This window comes from Siphateles boraxobius, unplaced genomic scaffold (assembly GCF_051911475.1).
Source record: "Siphateles boraxobius isolate OS27281-9 unplaced genomic scaffold, OSU_SipBor_1 115, whole genome shotgun sequence".
In the NCBI taxonomy this organism is placed as follows: Eukaryota; Metazoa; Chordata; class Actinopteri; order Cypriniformes; family Leuciscidae; genus Siphateles; species Siphateles boraxobius.
In genome coordinates this window covers 1,450,001-1,471,879 of record NW_027508717.1, presented here as the reverse complement: position 1 = coordinate 1,471,879, position 21,879 = coordinate 1,450,001, and the positions used below count along the sequence as shown (strand labels likewise).

Below are 21,879 nucleotides of genomic sequence, written 5' to 3'. Positions count from 1 at the left end.
GTGTTTTTTTAATAACAGTTTACACTGTTTTTGGGAACTTTCAAACTCATTTTTGTTTATAAATATTTTTAGTTTATTGCATTTTTGTTTTTAGTAACAATTAAAAAAGGGTTTTAAACGTTTGTATGTTTTAAAAACAAATTGAAACCATTTGTTTTTTATTTACATTACGGTTGAGCATTTTACAAAAAAAAATGTTTTTAACCTTTTTTAAAAAGATTTGATTTCAAATCTTGTTTTTACATTTTTCTAGGAAACATTTTTAAGTTTGTACTTTAACAAACTTTTTTTTAAACATTCTTGTTTTTAATTAATATTGAAAATGTTTGTAATAATTTAAAATAAGGTTTTGTCTTGTTTTTAAACAATAAGGCTGTATTTTGAAACACATTTTTATGTTTTTAAGCTGATCCATGAATCATTTCTAGAACTATTAAAATATATATTTAAATTGTAAAGTACATTTGTCAAATAAGAATGCATAATTGTGGCATTACATTAATGCTGTTTTAAACTAACCCGATTATGCTTTCATTGACAGTAATACAGTCAGAAACGTACTGTAATGTAACCTCAGACGCTTCACGTCTCTAGTTTTGGATGATAAACATGAAGACACCATCAAGTGACCCGATATGCTGAACTTTATTTCAGGATCCCGCCATGTCAATAATACAGTATCAATGTCATACTTTACATCCCATAAACACTCAAAAATCAACATTGGAATGTTATTAAATACAAAAAATGTGCAAATACAACTCAAAAGAATACAAAAAGGGAAGGTGGGCAGACAAGAGGTGCAGTCAATGAAATATTTGTACACAGAGCTAGAGACGGTGAGTGTGTGTGCTCAGTCGACCTCCTCCATGCGTGAGGCGTCGTCGTCTCCCTCGAGCGCCGGCATCTCCTCGACCGGAGCAGAAACAGCCTCTTCTGTGGGAGCATCGTCCTCGTCGATGCCTGAGACACACACACAAGTCTTCATGTCATTTTTATGTCATCATGAATCTCATTACACATTCAGTGTGTTTTAAACACACCGTTTCTGCACTGTACGTTTGAGTTTGTTTAAATATTTTTGTTTTGCTGTTTTCTTGATAACATTCTAAAATAAGGTATATTTTTAACACTTCAGTACAAATTTAAAGAATTATACACATTATTTTAAAAATAATTCTAGCTTTAAAAAAAAAGTTTTATGGTAGTCCATTTTTATGTTGTTTTTTCTAAAAGTAAAACATTTTTGCATTTGTTTTGCTGTTTTCTTGGTAACATTCTAAAAAGAGGTATATTTTAACACTTAAGTTTAATTTTAAAGAATTTTACACATTTTTTTTTAATTCTAACTTTTTTAAAGTTGTTTTAAGCTTGTACATTTTTAACATATGTTTTTTTTTTTAAATGTAAACATTTATGATTTTGGTTTGCTGTTTTCTTGGTAAAATACTAAAATAAGATTTAGTAAATAAATAAAATCAGTAATAAAAAAAATATTTTTAACACTTAAGTATAAATTTAAAGACTTTTACAAATTTTAAAAAAATTATTCGTTTTAAGCTTGTACACTAACATATTTTAATGTTTTTTTTTAATTTTTAAAAACAGTTTTCAGTTTTGCTGTTTTCTTGGTAACATTCTAAGATAAGGTATATTTTTAACACTTAAGTATAATTGTAAAGAATTTTACAAATTGTTTTGAAAAAAAAATTAAGCGTCTACATTTTTACGTTTTAAAAAATAATTTGTACAACATTTTTGTATTTGTTTTGCTGTTTTCTTGGGAACATTCTAAAAAAAAATGTATTTTTTAAAACTAAGTGTAACTTGAATTTTTTCTAACCTAGGCCGAGTTTGATCATCCTGTAGATGCGGTTGGAGTGCGTCTGCGGGTCGTCCAGCGTGAAGCCCGAGGAGAGCAGCGCCGTCTCGAACAGCAGGATCACCAGATCCTTCACCGATTTGTCGTTCTTGTCGGCTTCTGCCTTCATTCGCAGGGTCTCGACGATGGGATGGTCCGGGTTGATCTCCAGGTGCTTCTTGGCGGCCATGTAGCCCATGGTGGAGTTGTCCCTCAAGGCCTGAGCCTTCATGATCCTCTCCATGTTGGCCGTCCAGCCGTATGTGCTTGTGACGATGCAACACGGCGAAGACACCAGACGGTTCGAGACGGTGACCTGACGCAAGAACAAACATGCCAGTTAACAATCAAACCTGATGTAGAGAAGCACCACTGCAATGTTTAATTCAGGGCTTTCAAAATGGGATACCCAGCGAAGCTAGAGCTGCATCCATACATTTAGTGAAGTCAAGTCAGCTTTATTTATACAGCGCTTTTTACAATACAGAGTGTTTCAAAGCAGCTTTACAGAGATAACAGGAAAATAATGAACAAAGTTTGTTTCCAGAAGAAAATAGCGTCACAGTCCAGCTTAAGTAACAGATAGTTTGACACAGAGCGCTTGCTGAAGAGCAAAAAGTGAACTCTGTTGTGTGCCGGCGTCCCTTTGTAGCTTCCATGTCTGCCGTCATGCAACGCCAATAGGATTGGATTAGTTTCATTCACACTTCAGATGCGTTACACTAAGCGCGTTACCCAATGTGGCGTCATCGACGCAGTGCGAGTTCCCTCCAAAGGGGACATTATAATTGTGTGTTTGAGACATGGATTTTAATGGTGAGACTAAAATTAATTAATGGTGAGGCTCTCAAAAATTAAATAAAAATTTTGATTTAGATTTATCGGGCAATTTATCGGTTATCGGCTTTGAAATATAAAGAATTATCGGTTATCGTATTCGGCCAACATGTTCATATCGGTGCATTCCTATATTAATTGATCATTACCTTCTCAACTTTCTTCTCCAGGATGTCCTTCATGATCTTGCACAGGTTTTCGAACTTGGCCTTCTTCTCCTCCTGCTTCTTCTTCTCCTCCTCGTCCTCGGGAAGCTCCAGACCCTCTTTGGTCACTGACACCAGGTTCTTGCCCTCGAACTCCTTCAGCTGCTGAACGCAGTATTCGTCGATGGGCTCGATCATGTAGATCACCTCCAGACCGGCTTTGCGCAGACGCTCCACGAAGGCCGAGTTCGCCACCTGGTCTTTGGTCTCGCCTTTGGAGAGATTTGACAATTGTAAGAAAATGGTATCTTTGGGTTTAAATTTGATTAATCGGTTTTAAAGTGTGGTTGATTCAAACTCGATTCTCAAAGCCCACGAGCTTTTTTTTAATCGATCACCCAAAAGCCAGTATTAGTTTTCCTCCACTGTTCATAGGCTTGCATGTTACAGATAATGCTGTGAGATTTTATGCTTGTTTTGTCTTAAACATAAAATAACATGATCTTGTTTGATCAAGGCATGCGACTCTTCTGACTTGTCCAATTTTTTGCATACATTTTTTCATCTGGCATCAAAATCCTGTCTATACTTTGAAATATAGAGTTGGGTTCTGTTTAAATGTACCTGAAATAAAAATAATTTAATATACAGGTTTGTGGCTCTTAGTTTCTTTTCATTAATTAGCCACTTGTGAACTCATGTTCATCGTTCTTTTTTTATAAATATAGGATTTGTCTTAAATCTATATTCATTGAGCGAATCAGGAATCGAATTTAGAGCATGCGAATCGAAATCGAATAGAACTGGAACATGTGAATTGATACCCAGCCCTAGTTAAAATAATGTTTAGGTTCATTAACCAAGTACTGACCGGTGATGTAGTAGATGTGCTTCTGTGTGTCCTTCATGCGCGTGACGTAATCTTTAAGGGACACCAGCTCGTCTCCAGATGCGGATGTGTAGTAGCGAAGCAGCTCCGACAACTTCTTTCTGTTCTGAGAGTCTTCATGGATGCCCAGCTGTGTGTTTAAAAAACACCACATTTATTTACTCCTTCAATAACATTTAACATCATCCTTCCCTCGCACTTTGTAACACATCTTTCCCTCGGGGGTCAAAATGACCCGAAGCCCTAAAATTATACTAAATTTTTTTTTGTCCAGAAAGCTTATTTTATTTCATTTTGATAATATGTTTTCTATTTTTTAATGCAATTTTTTTAGGAGATTTTTTGTTATTTCTTTACCTTTGAATTACTAGATTTGATCAATGAATAATAAATAAATACTAATTTAAGCACATTCCTCACATTCTTTCAACTTCAATTCAAAATAATTAAAAATTTCATGCATAAACCTTTTAATTCAGCTCTAAATATCTTACATTGAGTGTCTTTGACCTCTTGTAGAAATAAATAATAATATATCATGATATTTCATGACTCTAGACGGCCTTATATCTCTATATGGAGCAAATGAGCTGTTCCGCTGTGTCCTAAAGTCAGTTTCTCTTCAGTTTGCGTTCAGACACACATGTACACATTATAAGCTTATTTTTTGGTAAAGTTTTAGCATTTTTAGTTAGAATTTTTAAGTTTTTCTATGTGTACTGAAGCATTCCCCGCATTCCATTCATTCCTAAATGGGTCAAATTGACCCACAAGGGAAGGATTTGTTACACAAAACTCCCTGAATACATTCAAGTGCGACAAAAGTCCTGGGGTCTCGGACCCCTGTGATGAACACTCAATTTAAAAAAAATGAGTTTCGGGTCAAAATAACCTAAGGGAAGGATTAAAGCACTTGTTTTAAGCGATAAGAGCATTGGTTTTCACCTTGATGTTCTTTGAGAAGTGCTCGTAAAGCTTCTTGTAGTTGTCTTTGTCCTCAGCGAGTTCGGTGAAGAGATCCAGACACTTCTTGACCAGGTTCTTGCGGATGACTTTCAGGATCTTGCTCTGTTGAAGCATCTCTCTGGAGATGTTCAGTGGCAGATCCTCAGAGTCCACGACACCCTTAATGAAGTCTGGGAGGAAAAAGGGATCATATTATCCCTACTGTCTCATATTTGATATGCTCCTCATTCGAAGGCCTGTAAATGATCAAAACTAGGGATGCGCGATATATCGGCCATCATATCGGTATCAGCCGATATCAGTTCATTTTTAATGTTATCGGCAAGATAAGAACATTTGGCCGATATATCAAAGCCGATAAATAATGGATAATTTCCTTCAGCTGAGGACGTGGCTTTTAATGGTGAGACTTTTGTTTTTGTAATCAGGCTCCAAAAAATTATATAAAATCAATGTTTAAATTTATCGGTTATCGGCTTTCGAATATAAAGAATTATCGGTTATCATTATCGGCCAAACTTTTCATATCGGTGCATCCCTACTAAAAATGTACAGTGTTATTCTGCAATATATACTAAAGTCGATAAATAATGGATTATTTCCTTCAGCTGAGACACTTCAGATTCTTGGTCTCTAATTGCTTAAATATGATTGGAATCACTTTGAAAAGGAAAATACGGTAGGCAAGATCATATATGCTTCATAAAATTATAATGAAAACGTTATAATTGTGTGCTTGTGAACGGTATCGTAAAATATTTATATCGGTACATCCATAATAAAAAAAATGTAAAAATCTACTTCAGTCTCTTCTGCCCCCTGATTGATAGCTAAAACTTTTTTTGTCATAGTGAAATTTTATAAATGTCAGCTTGTGCTTCACGTGTCGAATCTGCACTGATTTTTATCAAGTAAACATAATAACTTTTATATTGTTAGTAATATTTCAACTGCACAGAAGCAGCTTCGGTTTACTTGATTATCAGACCTCATTTATTAGAAAGTATCAAATATGATCAGGCTTTTGAAGAAGATTTATCTCTCAATCGTCATTGTATTGCATTGCATTATATGTATTGTTCATAAAACTAAGCATTTAAATATCTTACTAAGACATATTATTGTCAAATATTGATATTTAAATGCATTTTATGTAAGTATCTGCAACTGTTATGAAAACTCACTAGCTTACATCACAAGCATCAGAATTTCATCCTATTTGTCTTTATAAATATCAGCATCTACTGTTTTTTGCTCACTATATCATACTTTACGAGCCATAAAAACTTGATGTATCAAAAAAGTTTTGATTTTTAAAATATGTCTTCCAGATACTTCTTATGTCACGCTTTACAGGGTTAAAAACACAGCAAAATAAACAACACTGAGACTTAAGGTTACCTAAAAACACTGGGAAATCTGTGTGGCGTTTGCATCTTAAGAGTATATTCGGAATCAGACTTTGATTTGATTCTTACTGAGGTACTCTGGGATGAGCTCGTCGCAGTTGTCCATGATAAATACCCTGCGCACGTACAGCTTGATGTTATTCTTCTTCTTCTTGTTCTCGAAGAGGTCGAACGGAGCTCGACGTGGAATGAAGAGCAGCGCGCGAAACTCCAGCTGACCTTCCACAGAAAAGTGCTAAAAGGGAAAATAAACACAATCAGTCGGTTAAACTAAACCCTCTGGTGCTCTTCGTGTGTTGGTCAAAAATGACAAAAATAATTTTTCTATATTTTAGTCTGATGTTTTTTTATTTTATATTTTGTATTTTTAGGGGATTTTATGGTACTAAATTATATTTACGCTGTATTTATAATCCATTTGTTCACTTTTTGAGCACAGACAGGAACATTTAATTTACAATTTATTATTAAATTAAACTTAAACTGTCATAAATCTTGAACGCTTTAGAGCGACAGACTGAAGTTTGATCTCTTTTCAAAGACGACACGTGGAAGATTATTGCTGAAGTGAAAAAAGTTTTAAAAAGTGAATTTAAAAAATGTTACAGAATTTTACGTTTATTGTTATGAAAAATGTGCAAAAAAAGTATTTAAATTTTTATGTACAAAAATACTCTAAAACTGTGAGAAAATCAAAGCCACAAATCTAAACAAGTTTTGTTCCACATGTGAGGCTGATATCTCAGTGAGTAACAAATGCCAAAACTTTTACCAAGTTTCGTACCATTCCAATATGGAAAAAAAGTGTAAAATTTTCGGTCAAAAATGACTGAAGAGCTTAAAAGTGTTTGTTTCAGAACGGGAGCATGCTGCTCGCTGCTTACTTCATGAAGTGCACTGCAAAAAAAGATTTTCTTAGTATTTTTGTCTTGTTTCCAGTTCAAATACCTAAAAATTCTAAAAATCGAGATGCATTTACTAGATGAATAAAATGCCATTAGATATTGTTTTCTGTTTTCATTGATCAAAATGATGTAAGTTTTTGCTTAATCTTGTTTTTCATTTGAGTTAAGATTAATTTTCTTACCCTATTGGCAGAAAATTTAGCCCGTTTTAAGAAAAAAACTCACTTCATTTAGATTTTTACCCCCAGAAAGCAAGACATAATATCTTATGGTATTGTAAGAAATGCATTTTTTGCAGTGTGTTGCATGCATTTTATACTGCAAATCCATCAGCTTGTATCTGTGCTTCAGGTAGACAGTCACCTTGACGGCCAGGTGATCCTCCCAGTCGTTGGTCAGGCTCTTGTAGAACTCGCCGTACTCTTCGTTTGTGATGTCATCGGGGTTGCGTGTCCACAGGGGTTTGGTCTTGTTGAGCTCCTCCTGGTCGATGTACTTCTCCTTGATCTTCTTCTTCTTCTTCTTCTTGTCGGAGCACTTGTCATCGTGGTCCTCGTCGTCTGAGCCCACGTCTTCGATCTCCGGCTTGTCCTCGTCCTTCTCGCCCTCTTTCTCTTCCTCTTTCTCTTTCTTCTCCTCTTCCTCCACCTCTTCATCATCGCTCACCTCCTTGTCGCGCTCCTTCTCGACCTGAAAACAAAAGGTTTGCACAGTTTAAATGACTAATCTGTACATGCATGAGAGGGATGTGATTGTCATTTGCCTTATTTATAAAGGTTATTTTTTTAAGCAAGATCTCCAAATATTCTATTAGAAGAAAAGTGTACTGTAAGCATGAATAAATTGCTAAATTAAAAAAGCCATTGGATTGTAATAGCTTCATAAAACTAACTAGTCGAGTGTGATGTTTTTATGCACTTTTTAAAACGTAAGTATGAGGTCATTTTTTTAAAACGATGGAATAGTAGTTAAATGATACGTTACATCAGAAAAAATTTAAAATAAACAAAATACAAAATGAGTTATTAAATATGTTCATTTTTTTAAATATTGGAATAGTAGCTAAATGATACATTGGCAAAAAATGTAAATAAAATAAAACAAACTATGTATTATACATTTTTTAAATAAAAGTATAGAATAGTAGCTTAAACATATCAACAAAAATTTTAAATAAACAAAAAAAAAATAGTAATTTTTTAAATTATGGAACAGTAGTTAAATGATACATTAACAAAAAAAACAAATTATGTATGATGTCTTTTTAAATATATGGAATAGTAGTTAAATTATACAGTATGTTAGCAAAAATTTAAAATAAACAAAATACAAAAAAATAATTAAATATGGTCATTTTTCTGTATGGAATAGTAGCTAAATCATACATATCAGAAAAAAAAATTAAATAAACAAAATACCAACAAAAAAAAAGCTTTTCCTCGTTTTTACAAAATACCTCCTGGAAGTAAAAAAGGGGAAAAAATAAACATTATTTTAATTAATTAATCCAAACCAGGGATTCCCCAAACTGAATTTACATAAAATTTAAAATACATAAAACTAAATTTATTTGCTGACCTGCATGTCATGTCACCACAAAACCGTGAACATGTGAATGTGTGGTTAAATTATTGAAGCGTTAACTTAAAATCTAATTTCCTGTTCAGCAGAATGACTCAAAAGACTCACGAAGAGCGTGATGGGGTAGCCAATGAACTGCGAGTGCTTCTTCACGATCTCTTTGATTCGCCGCTCTTCGATGTACTCCATCTGATCCTCCTTCAGATGCAGGATCACTTTTGTGCCGCGGCCCATTGGCTCAGCTATAAAAAAACATTAATATCGCATTACAGTTCCAGAACAATAATTCAAAGATAATCATCTTTAACCCTCTGGTGCTCTTTGGTGATTTTAGACCGAATGGTTTTACACTTTTTACTTCATTAGAATGGTACGAAACTTGGTAAAAGTTTCAGCATTTGTTTTGTTAACGCAAAAAAAAAAATTATGGACATGATTCGAACAGGATTAATGGTCCTGATAAAAATAGTCACACTAGTGCTCCTCACGGTCAAAAACGAGCGCATTGTAAATGAATGAGTTTCCTCTAGTGGAAGCGTTTGGTACTGCAGCCGAACACACTCTCACTGAACGCTCATTTACTGAGATATCAGCTCACATGTGCAACACAACTCGTTTATATTTATGGCTTTTGTTTTCTAACATTTTTAGAGTAAAACATATTTTGGAAAATATATATTTCATATTAAAAATTTTAAATAGTATTTTTGCACATTTTACATAAAAAGAGTTACAGAATTTTACGTTTATTGTTAAATTCACTTTTTTCACTTCAGCAATAATCTGCCAAGTGTCGTCTTTGAAAAGAGATCAAACGTCAGTCGGTCGCTCTAAAGAATTAAAAATTTACAACAGTTTAAGTTGAAAATTTAATTTTCAGGTCTACGCTCAAAAAGCGAATAAATAAAGCATAAGTATAATTTAGTACCATGAAATCAATACAAAATATTAAATAAAAAACATTATCGGACTAAAATATAGTACATTTATTTAAAAAAAAAATTTTTTAATTACCCGTTTTTGAGCGACACGCGAAAAACACCAGAGGGTTAAAATAATTCACAGACAATCGTAGTTAAACGAGTGCTAGCGTTCCACTTACAGCTGTCCACTTTAACGGTGAAGGATCCGCCGGCGGACGATTCCCATGCGTACTGCTCGTCATCCAAGTTTTTGGTGATGACCGTGACTTTCTCGGCCACCAGGTAGGCGGAATAGAAACCCACACCGAACTGACCGATCATTGAAATATCGGCTCCAGCCTGAAGGGCCTCCATGAAGGCCTTTGTGCCGGATTTGGCGATGGTGCCCAGGTTATTAATGAGGTCCGCTTTGGTCATGCCGATGCCGGTATCAACGATCGTGAGTGTGCGCTCTTGTTTGTTGGGAATGATTTCGATTTTGAGGTCTTTTCCTGACTCCAGCTTGCTCGGGTCTGTGAGACTTTCATAGCGGATTTTGTCCAAAGCCTGATGGAAAACAGAAGAAATATTTAGTTCCTTATGCGTTACACTGTTTTATTAAGACTCTGAAAATCTTTGTAAAATTGCTTGTAATGTCCTTTGTTATTATTTGCATGTATTTATGGATGAATTGTTTTTAAAGTGCCTTTATTTTAAAGGTTCCTAATTTTGGCTCCTACAACAGGTTTACATGCATCCCAGGTCAAAAACACACTTTAAGGTCATCATGAAGACAAAATGTACCCCATTTACTTAGGTTTTTTTTTAAATAATGGAATAGTAGCTAAAGATAAATTATCAGCAAAAATACAAACAAAAAAAATATGTATGATGCCTTCACAGTGCATTAACTAATGTTTACAAATACAACCTTTGATTTTAATAACATATTAGTAAATATTGAAATTAAGATTAAGATTAATAAACGCTCAATTCATGTTAACTAAGGTAGTTAATTAATGAACCTTATTGTAAAGCGGATAACACTTTATTTTACAGTGTCCTTGTTACATTTTTACATGTACTTACTGTAGTGTAAATTACAGTATAAATACAGTAAATTATGCATAAATACATGCAATTAACCCTCAACCAAACCATAACCCTATAGTAAGTACATGTAGTTGCTTAATATTACTCAGTACTTAAATATATAATTACACTGTAACAATGGCACCTTAAAATAAAGTGTAACAGTAAAGTGTCTTTTTTATGTTATTACTAACTAAAGAGTCGGTAATAGTAATAATAATTTGAGAGATTAGACTTTTTGCGGTGTTACGCACATCTGAAGAGTTGGAGATGAGCTCTCTGAGGAAGATCTCCTTGTTGGAGTAGAAGGTGTTGATGATCAGAGACATGAGCTGAGCGATCTCAGCCTGAAAAGCGAAGGTCTCGGCCTCGTCCTCCATCGGCTGGTCGTGTGCCTCCGGCATCTGTGAGTGTGTGGGACAAACACAGTATTAAACACACACACTATTTGACGAGGATCATTGGCACCATCTCAGACATGTCAGATTTGAGTTATTATGCGTGAAAACCATAAAATTAAATGGCATTAGAAGGAAGGGCGATCGCGATTAATCGCATCAAATATATAAACATGCAAATGTATGTGTGTGTATTTATATACACAAAATAATTATACAAAGTATTCACACACATGTAAACACAAACTCAATCACACTTAATCGTTGCAAAGCCGTAGAAGGAATATTAAAAGTCCCCCTGTGGTTAAAATCCAGTTTTTAATGTTGTTTATGTGTCTATGTGGTGTTTTTAATATGCTTTAAGACAAATCATGTGTAAATTCATAAGTCGACAGCATTGCTGAGTATTTCCTCCTTAAAACTGCAGTGAACCAAAGACAGTCTCAAAAACACGCTTTGAAATCGCTGGTGTTTCTGACGTCACAAACTACCTTGTAACCAATCAGATCAACGTGTGATCGTCAACGAGTGGATCTCTGAGTGAGTGAGTGAGTGAGTGGAGGCGGGGCTCATTTGCATATTCATAATAACCACGTACATACTAAATGAGGCAAGGGTGTCGAATTACATTCAAGCTGTTTTAAGGCATGAAGAATATTTTTTCAAGGAAAAACATTTAAATGTAATTTTGGTTATCAAAAATTAGTTTTAAGGGATAAAATTATTGACTACAGGGGGACTTTAATTTAAATGTACATTTCTATCAGCGTTGCACAGTTCTCGACTTTCAATTCAATGCACATGTATCTGTATAGCGCTTTTCACAATACATATCATTTAAAAGCAGCTTTACAGAAAATACATGAATACATATTATAATTCAGAGTGATCCATTATAGGAGGAAACTGTCTAAGTTATGCATTTCAGAAATGTACACAAATCACAGTAATCTAAAAATGTATTAATTTAAACAATATAATAAATTAATAATTTTAATTCCATGTTGCCTCAGTAAAGAATCATAACACTTAGTAAAAAAGAAAAGAAATCTCGTTATGTTGCTTGTCACCTGTTTCTTTATTTCTTTTTTTATCCCAATATGTCATTATTTAATTATTTTACTATTTAAAAAAGCATTAGTATTTAATTCAAAGGAAGCTGGTTAAATGTGGATACTGTAAAACACTCCAGTTTATCCTGAAGCATTTGAGGACTCATAGCGAGGTTTAATTTAAAATGCAAAAGTGTTTTGCACATAAAACATTAATTCTACTATTAACCCATTAAACTCATTAAGCAGGGATTTAGCTTAACTCCCACACTAAGCTGAAGGGAACTGAGCGCCACCTGTCGGTACAAGCGGATCATTACAAGCTTCTAGAACCTACCGAACTCTCTATATCTATATATGCATTAACATGGAGAACATCACTTCAGTTATCACTGTACAAACGTTTAATATGTGAATGAGAAGATAACGTTAATGCAATTAATTTCAATCGGGGGTCAATACCAATAACTTTACGTTATGCTTTAATATTGACTTCTTCGATATGCATGTATAAAACTCGCATATTTAAAACGCACTCTTATACACATGCAATAATTACATGCACATGCAATAATGATGTCCTTAGATGCTTTCATAAGCATATTTATTGCCAGTGAATCTTTTAATAGCCTCGTTTAATCTGATGAAAATCCTCTGAGGTAAAACTCCAGATGGACTTCTCATTCACCGCATCATTTCAAAATTAAGCCCTTTTAAACATAGTAACAGCGACTTAACTTACAGGTGTAAGAAAAACTTCATATTAGCTCAAATACAAGTTTTAAAATATCTCCGTGTAACGTTAACGTTACGTTAAATGTTAACGTTAAGTAGCATCACAAATGTTAGCATAATGAATGAAACGGGATTAAACTTCGAATATCCTCACAACATTTGCGTGTAATAAGAAAACAAGTGAAATAGTATTGAATTAGGACGTTATTCCGATGATATTTTCTTACCTTTACTGTTTTGTTAAAGTGAATTAGATAAAGCGGTTCTCCTGACGAAAGCTGCGAGATTTCTCTCCTCAACTGTCACTTTGAGAGACGCGTAAATTTGCGCGTGCGTTACGCTTATTTATATACGTCCAGTTGGAGAGTTCGAGAACGCGTACGTTCCACAAATCTCTCGAATCTTCTCAATGCTTTCAATGGGCGCTGGGGGAGGTACTTGGCTGTCAATCATCCACACGCCACCGGGTAAGGGGGCGTGGTCAACACTGAGGAGAGGAAATTTCTAGATCGCTGCTTATAGAAAATGAAATCAGACGTTTTTAAGGAAAGACTTCAGAACAAATGTATTATTAATCATTTATTAAAAATGTTCAACTCATGTTTACAAAAACAGCTTAAATTAGAAAAGCTCAGAACATACAATTTTCTGGTCACTACATGTAGACACACACACAAAAAAAAAACATTCCATTAAAAATACATTAACAATTTAGTGCTATTTACACTAAAACTCTTCAGTCAACTTCCTCCATTCTAGAACTGTCTTCGTCGCCCTCCAGAACTGGCATATCTTCTTCAGCGGGATGAATAATCTCCTCTACAGTAGAGTCATCATCATCGATGCCTGCACAATACAGATTAGATATAATTAAGTCACGTTTTACTCTGAAATTTAATTGATATGACTACAATCTTAAAGTCACCATGAATTCAAAAATTACAATTCTATTTTTAATGGAATATTGCAGTGAGGATTTAACCATGCATATCATTATTTAAAAAAATAAAATTTACCCCGAAATAACTTTTCAGAGAACAGTTCTTAAAAGAACCAGTGTGAAGAACATTTCAATAGTTTAATAATATAAAAAAGAAAAGATATGTTGGAACATTGGAACATTGTGCATTTTTAAATGAACCCAACTGTTGGGTTTGTCCATATTTGACGCCATTTTGGGTTGAAACAACCCAGCATTTTGTAGAGTGTAATAAACTGTAGGCTTGTAGACATCAAACTTACCGAGACCAAGTTTGATCATCCTATAGATGCGGTTAGCATGTGTTTGTGGGTCTTCCAAGGTGAAGCCAGAGGAGAGCAGGGCGGTTTCGAACAGCAGGATCACCAAGTCTTTCACGGCCTTGTCGTTCTTGTCGGCTTCTGCTTTCTCTCGCAGGGTCTCGACGATGGGATGGAGAGGGTTGATCTCCAGGTGCTTTTTAGCAGTCATGTAGCCCATGGTGGAGTTGTCCCTCAAGGCCTGAGACTTCATGATCCTCTCCATGTTGGCCGTCCAGCCGTATGTGCTTGTGACGATGCAACAAGGTGAAGACACCAGACGGTTTGAGACGGTGACCTGTTTGGATACAAATCCAAATGTTCATTATCCTTTCAGGGTTCTGAAGACGATGAAGACGACACTTCAAAATCTTACTGTAAAAAATGGTTGTGATTTTAACAGTAAAAGACTGTATAAATGCTACGGTGAAAACCGGTTAATTGGTTAACAGAAAGTTTACGTATTATATGTGATGAATAACTGTGATAGATCTAACTGTACATTTAATGTAACTTCACAGTAAAATACCGTACAGTTTTCGGACGTGAAAAAGAACAAGTCATTGTATAATTTACAGTGAAAAAACCCATCATTCCCATGATTCCCCATTTGATGTATTTTTGTTGAAATACAGTAACTATGTTTTTTCATAGTTTTTTCTAATCAGTTATATACATTTGGGTTTTATGTTACATTTGATGTTGTTAAATCAATGTTTATTGCAATTTTAAATTTCATGTGTGTTACCATGATGGTGTTTAGTATTTGTGTGAATGACAGTGTGCAGCTTCAATATATTAGTTTTAACTTTCTCAGCTTGTGGAAAGGCAGCTTGTGATGAGCTTTGATTGATCATGTGACTCACATCACCACTGTGATTGATGGTCGTCAGTATATGCAAATGGTACAAAACAGATATTAGTACTTCAATAGGTCGGTAAATTAACATTATATCAGATAATGAAAGAAGTTTTTTTACTGTAAATTTAAGTTAAGTCTGTAAAACGTAAAATGGTCTGACCGTATTTTTTACGGTAAATTTCTGGCAACCACCGCTGCTGTTTTTTTTTACCGTAAATTTAATGGATTTTTTGTAGAGTTTATACCTTCTCAATCTTTTTGTCCAGGATGTCTTTCATGATCTTGCATAAGTTCTCATATTTGGTCTTCAACTCCTCCTGCTTCTTCTTCTCCTCCTCGTCCTCGGGAAGCTCCAGACCCTCTTTGGTCACTGACACCAGGTTTTTCCCATCGTATTCCTTCAACTGTTGGACGCAGTATTCATCGATGGGCTCGATCATGTAGATCACCTCCAGACCGGCTTTGCGCAGACGCTCCACGAAGGCCGAGTTCGCCACCTGGTCTTTGGTCTCGCCTTTGGAGAGATTTGACAATTGTTAGAAAATGGTATCTTTGGGTTAAAGTAATGTTTAATCTGGTGCTTTTCTGTCATTTTTGACCGAAAAATTTTACGTTTTATGAAAATATATATTTCCTATGAAATTTGAAAATAGTATTTTTGTGCATTTTTCAAAACAATACACATAAAATTCTGTTACTTTTTTTAAGTTCACTTTTTAAAACTTTTTTCCCTTCAGCAATAATCTACCAAGTGTCGTCTTTGAAAAGAGATCAAACTTCAGTCTGTCGCTCTAAAGCGTTCAAGATTTACCACAGTTTAAGCTGGACATTTATTTTTCAGGTCTATGCTTAAAAAGTGAATAAATGGGTTATAAATACAACGCAAATATAATTTTGTATAAAAAAATCCCCCAAAAATACAAAATCTTAAATAAAAAACATTATTAAACTAAAATATAGTACATTCATTTCATTGACAAAAAAAGAAATTGGTGATTTTTGACTGAAACGCGCAGAGTTCATTAACCAACTACTAACCGGTGATGTAGTAGATGTGCTTCTGGGTGTCCTTCATGCGAGACACATAGTCCTTGAGGGAAAGCATCTCGTCTCCAGAAGCAGATGTGTAGTAGCGAAGCAGCTCCGAGAGTTTTTTGCGGTTCTGAGAGTCCTCATGGATGCCGAGCTAGAATTAAAAAATACATTTTAGGATATATCTTTGATACTTTCATATCCCATCTATGAGTTTCATTAGCTACTCGAAAAGCACATATACCTTGATGTTCTTGGAGAACTGCTCGTAAAGCTTCTTGTAGTTGTCTTTATCGTCGGCGAGTTCGGTGAAGAGATCCAGACACTTCTTGACCAGGTTCTTGCGGATGACTTTCAGGATCTTGCTCTGTTGAAGCATCTCTCTGGAGATGTTCAGTGGCAGATCCTCAGAGTCCACGACACCCTTAATGAAGTCTGGGAGGAAAGTTTAGCTCGTTAACACTTAAACTCTTGGGTCATATCAGTATCCAATGTCTAGGAATCATTTATAATGAACTCTTGAGATACTTACTGAGGTATTCTGGAATGAGCTCATCGCAGTTGTCCATGATAAAGACCCTGCGCACATATAACTTAATGTTGTTTCTCTTTTTCTTGTTCTCGAAAAGATCGAAGGAGGCTCTTCTGGGAATAAACAGCAGAGCGCGAAACTCCAACTGGCCCTCAACCGAGAAGTGCTGTCAACAAGAAGATTGGTGGTCTTCTCAATAAAAGCCCAATCATTTTTATGTTATAGTTCTGACTCAATATTACCACCAACCTTGACGGCCAGGTGATCCTCCCAGTCGTTGCTTAAACTCTTGTAGAACTCGCCATACTCTTCATTGGTGATGTCATCTGGGTTGCGGGTCCACAGAGGTTTGGTCTTGTTGAGTTCCTGAACATCAATGTACTTTTCCTTGACCTTCTTCTTCCTCTTGTTCTGGCCATCTTTGGTGTCTTCATCCTCATCAGCCCCCAAGTCCTCAATCTTAGGTTTGTCTTTGTCATCGCCAGCTGCCACCTCCTCCTCCACCTTTTCTCCCTCTTCAAGGTCAACCTCCTTCTCTCTCTGTTTCTCAATCTGCAAGATATTTTTATGTTTTATAATGTGGGCACTGGAAGCATTGGAAGGTTTGCAGTCCAGGTACCAAAGTAGAGGCACTTACAAAAAGCAAAACACTTTTTTTTCAGACTTTATAACACGCAATTGCGAGAAAAAAGTCAGAATTGCGAGAAAAAATTGCAAGTTTACATCTCTAAATTCAGACTTTATAACACTGAATTGCGACTTTGTATCATGCAATTCAGACTTTATAACACTCAATTGTGACTTTATATCATGCAATTTGGACTTTATAACACACAATTGTGAGAAAAAAGTCAGAATTGCAAGAAAAAAGTCAGAATTGCAAGTTTTCATCTCTAAATTCAGACTTTTAACCCTCAATTGCGACTTTATATCATGCAATATTTTTATGTTTTAAAATCTGGGCACTGGAAGCATTGGAAGGTTTGCAGTCCAGGTGCCAAAGTAGAGGCACTTACAAAAAGCGTGATTGGGTAACCAATGAACTGAGAGTGCTTCTTCACAACTTCCTTGACGCGCTTCTCCTCAACGTATTCAGACTGATCCTCTTTAAGGTGAAGAATGACTTTGGTACCTCGTCCAATGGATTGACCTATAATTGCAAAGCATGATTAGTTATTTACTACTTTTTGAGATCTATTTGATTTGGATCAAAACTTTTAAGAGCTCATACCAATGTCTGGCTTCACTGTGAAGGATCCGCCAGCTGCAGACTCCCAGATGTACTGCTCGTCATCGTTGTGTTTGGTGATGACCGTGACTTTCTCGGCCACCAGGTAGGCGGAATAGAAACCCACACCGAACTGACCGATCATTGAAATATCGGCTCCAGCCTGAAGGGCCTCCATGAAGGCCTTTGTGCCGGATTTGGCGATGGTGCCCAGGTTATTAATGAGGTCCGCTTTGGTCATGCCGATGCCGGTATCAACGATCGTGAGTGTGCGCTCTTTCTGATCGGGGGTGATTTCAATCTTCAGGTCCTTGCATGAATCAAGTTTGCTTGGGTCTGTCAAGCTCTCGTATCTGATCTTGTCCAGTGCCTGTTTTAAAGACAAATAAAAAAATGGGCCACTGAAACAACTGGATTTAGCCTTTGTTATGGTGGATTGTGAGTGAATTGGTCATTTTGACCCGTAAATCATTTTGTAAAAATGTTTAAAAATTTAGTGTTCATCAAAGGTGTCCAAGACACTAGGAGTTTTGACACACTTGAACCAAGAATACACAAAAACAATGGATGGATTTGAGGAGTTTTGTGGTTGAAATTTTAAAAAGTAACAAATCTTTCCCTCTCGGGTCATTTTGACCCCCTTAGAAATGAATGTGAGGAATGCTTCAGTTCACATAGAAAAACCTAAAAATGCTCAAAATACAAACTAAAAATGCTAAAACTTTACATGTGTTTTTACATAATGTCTACATGTGTATCTGAACGCACACTGAAGAGAAATTGACTTTAGGACCCAGCGGAAAAGCTCATTTAGAGATATAAGCTCATCTAGAGTCAGGAAATACCATATTATATTATTATTTATTTCTACAAGAGGTCGGCAAAGACACCCAATGTAAGATATTTAGAGCTGAATTAAAAGGGTTATGCATGAAATTGTGTTATTTTGAATTTAAGTTGAAAGAATGTGAGGAATGTGCTTAAATGACTATTTATTGATTATTTATTGATTAAATATAGTAATTCAAAGGTAAATAAAATAAAAAATAGCAAAAAATCTCCAAAAACAATTGCATTAAAAAATAGAAAAAATATTATCAAAATGAGACAAATTAAGCTTTCTGGACAAAAGTATATTTTTAGGGCTTGGGGTCATTTTGAAGCGCGAGGTAAAATCTCTGATGAACTCACATCTGAAGAGTTGGAGATGAGCTCTCTGAGGAAGATCTCCTTGTTGGAGTAGAAGGTGTTGATGATCAGAGACATGAGCTGAGCGATCTCAGCCTGAAAAGCGAAGGTCTCCACATCTTCCTCCATCACGGGCTGAGCGGCTTTCTCAGGCATCTGCGCAAAATAAAGAAAAGTTAAGATTCTGAAATATTGGAAAATAACCAAAACAAATGTATTTCATTAAAACAGAATAGAGTTTGAACATTGTGTTTTCCTGTAATAATTCTTTCTAAATATGAATTTTGAAATGACACGTGTTCTTTTCAGTGTTTGCCTGCTATTTTTAATGGAGTGATGGAAGCTTGTTTCTGCGAAATAAAACAATTTAAATGATAATTGCGACTTTTAATCGGACTTTCTTCTCGCATTTGCAAGGTATAAAGTCAGAATTGCGAGAAAAAAGGCAGAATTGCAAGTTTACATCTCGCAATTCAGACTTTATAACACTCAATTGTGAGAAAAAGTCAGAATTGGGAGGAAAAAAGTTAGAGTCGCAAGTTGTGACTTTAAATCATGTTTTTCAGACTTGATAACTCACAATTGTGATAAAAAGTCAGAATTATGAGATAAAAAGTCGCATTTACTTTTTTATTTTTTATTCAGTGCCGGAAAAAGCTTCCATAGAAAGTAAGCCTGCTTGAGTGCTGCTAGATGACATACGTTTTCTTGCCATCCTCACATACTGTATTTTAATATAATATATTGTTGAGTGCAAGCTGTTCAGAAAGTGACTGACTGTGTTAACCAGCGGCCCAAAAAGTCGCTTTTTTTAAAGAAAAAAGAATTGCTATGTTGGCAACACTGGTTCTATTAATAACTATATCTGAACTTCTATTCTATCTAACTTCTATCTATTCCTCCAATAGTACAAACAAAAAATGTTCATACCAAAAATTTTACATGCTTTCATTACTTCCACCACTACGTCTTAAATCACAAAAATTCGTTTGAATTACAAAAATGCAGATTATTCATAACTAAGACGTTTTATATGAACTTTTCATTTGCTGTTCTCTGTGCTCTGAGCGTTTGATAAAGCGACAGCTGATAACCCCCAACCGCACATGTTCAGCACCTGTCGTGAGTGGGGGAAGAGTGTCACATGTCCTCAGGCAAATGCCTCATTTATGCAACACATATTAACCTTTTCAGCACATTTTAGGTTGTTTTACTTATGTTATTTGACTTATTCTCATTTTTAGGATGTTGCTTTGGGTCCTTCAGGTTGAAAAGTCACAGTTGTCATGATTTCCCTAGAGTCGGCATGCTTGCACACATGTGCTCTTCACTTCATATACGACCCATTGAACTGGGTTGCATTTTTGGGCTTTAATTCTTCAACATGAAATGTTTTCACTTCTACAATAATCTACCGAGCGTCTGCTTTCAAAAGCGGCCAAACGTTGTTGTGATGTGCTCTAAAAGCCTTCAGGATTTACAACAATTTAATTGGAAATGTCTTTTTTTAAGGAAATGTCTACGCTCTAAAAAATGCTGGGTTCTTTCAACCCGACTTTGGGTCAATGTGGACCAACCCAGCCGTTGGGTTACATTTTTAAATTACATTTGGTAACACTTTATTTTACAGTGTCCTTGTTACATGTACCTACCATAGTAATAACAGTAAATTATGCATAATTACATGCAACTAACCCTCAACCAAATCCTAACCCTATAGTAAGTGCATGTAGTTGCTTAATATCACTCAGTACTTAAATACATAATTACACTGTAACAATGACACCTTAAAATAAAGTGTAACCTTACATTTTTAACCCAATGTTTGGGTTTGTCCATGTTTGACCCAAAATTGGGTTAAAACAACCCAACATTTTTTTTTAGACTGTATGCTCATAAAATGGACTTTAAAATGTAAAGCTGTAAAATAATCAGATATTAACACAATTCTAACAGCCCAATGCAAATCCCAAACTCAGTTTATAGAGTGTAATTCCTCTTACCTTGATAACTGTCTTGGGTAAGGCAAGGTCTCGAGCGTATGGAGATCTCACTCCGCTTGGGTTTGAGTTCTGGTGTCGCTGACTTCTTCTCGTCGCTGGGTTTGCTTTATGTGCCGAGCAAAGGCCTTCATGTCGCTTTATATACTCGCGAGCCAAGTTTCTCGAAACCCCCGTTGAGAAACTTCCAGAAGGAATGCCCACTACAGATAGGAGAGCTAAAGTAAGACCACCAGGCCGAGTGTCTGTGTGTGTGTGTGTGTGAGTGTGTGTGTGTGTGTGTGTGTGTGTCTGTGTGTGTGTGAGGGGGGTGTTCGCTATCCTAGACCCCTTTTGTCCTTTTTTGGGGCAGGGTGTCACAAGAAGTGTCTGTCAATCAAAGGAAGAACGTTCAGGATAACACATGTGTCCATCAGTGACTTCTTCCTATAGCGAAACAGTGCAAAATATTACTGAGGTGCCAAAATTCACAATAAAACTCTATATAAGGTGGAACTCAGAACCTGTAGGCCTAGTTTCACCTTATGATGTGTTAAATTTTGGCACGTCGTTTGTGTCGAATTGGTTTACACTCTCTAAAAAACGCTGGGTTGTTTTAATCAATTTTGGGTCAAATATAGACAAACTCAAACATTGGGTTAAAAATGTAATTTAAAAATGTAACCCAATGGCTGGGTTTGTCCATGTTTGACCCAAAATTGGGTTAAAACAACCCAGCATTTTTTGGAGTAATTCGGCAAATGTCAACATTACAAGTCATGTAAAAACATAAAACCTCTAATGTAGGTTGTTAGAGACTTTAAAAAAATATACAATTTAAGAAATTATGAACTCTTGTGTTTAAAAAACTGTTCCTTGGTCATTTTGACCCGTTGTTTTCAATGCAAATCGCCAAAAATCAAGGTTATGAGAAACTGTATTTATGTAAATACATAAACCTTTATAGTAGCGACTAAATATGGAATATGAGAAATTATATACAAACA

At 35.4% G+C, this 21,879-nt stretch overlaps 2 protein-coding genes across 2 annotated transcripts; both read right to left on the bottom strand.

Moving 5' to 3' along the window:
- Positions 1-626: 626 nt before the first annotated feature.
- On the bottom strand, positions 627-13,192 carry LOC143707795 (heat shock protein HSP 90-alpha). Its single transcript, XM_077200063.1, has 11 exons — positions 13,001-13,192; positions 10,843-10,992; positions 9,697-10,063; positions 8,703-8,836; positions 7,377-7,703; positions 6,178-6,343; positions 4,679-4,869; positions 3,716-3,863; positions 2,848-3,116; positions 1,844-2,177; positions 627-963 (listed from the first exon to the last, which is right to left on the bottom strand). Exons 2-11 carry the CDS (start codon positions 10,990-10,992, stop codon positions 854-856), a joined length of 2,196 nt encoding a protein of 731 aa, XP_077056178.1. The 5' UTR covers positions 13,001-13,192; the 3' UTR covers positions 627-853.
- A 147-nt stretch (positions 13,193-13,339) lies between these two features.
- Positions 13,340-21,046, bottom strand: hsp90aa1.1 (heat shock protein 90, alpha (cytosolic), class A member 1, tandem duplicate 1). The gene is made up of 11 exons (XM_077200064.1): positions 20,897-21,046; positions 18,897-19,049; positions 17,709-18,075; positions 17,494-17,627; positions 16,727-17,029; positions 16,478-16,643; positions 16,190-16,380; positions 15,952-16,099; positions 15,159-15,427; positions 14,016-14,349; positions 13,340-13,619 (listed from the first exon to the last, which is right to left on the bottom strand). Exons 2-11 carry the CDS (start codon positions 19,047-19,049, stop codon positions 13,510-13,512), a joined length of 2,175 nt encoding a protein of 724 aa, XP_077056179.1. The 5' UTR covers positions 20,897-21,046; the 3' UTR covers positions 13,340-13,509.
- Positions 21,047-21,879: the final 833 nt, after the last annotated feature.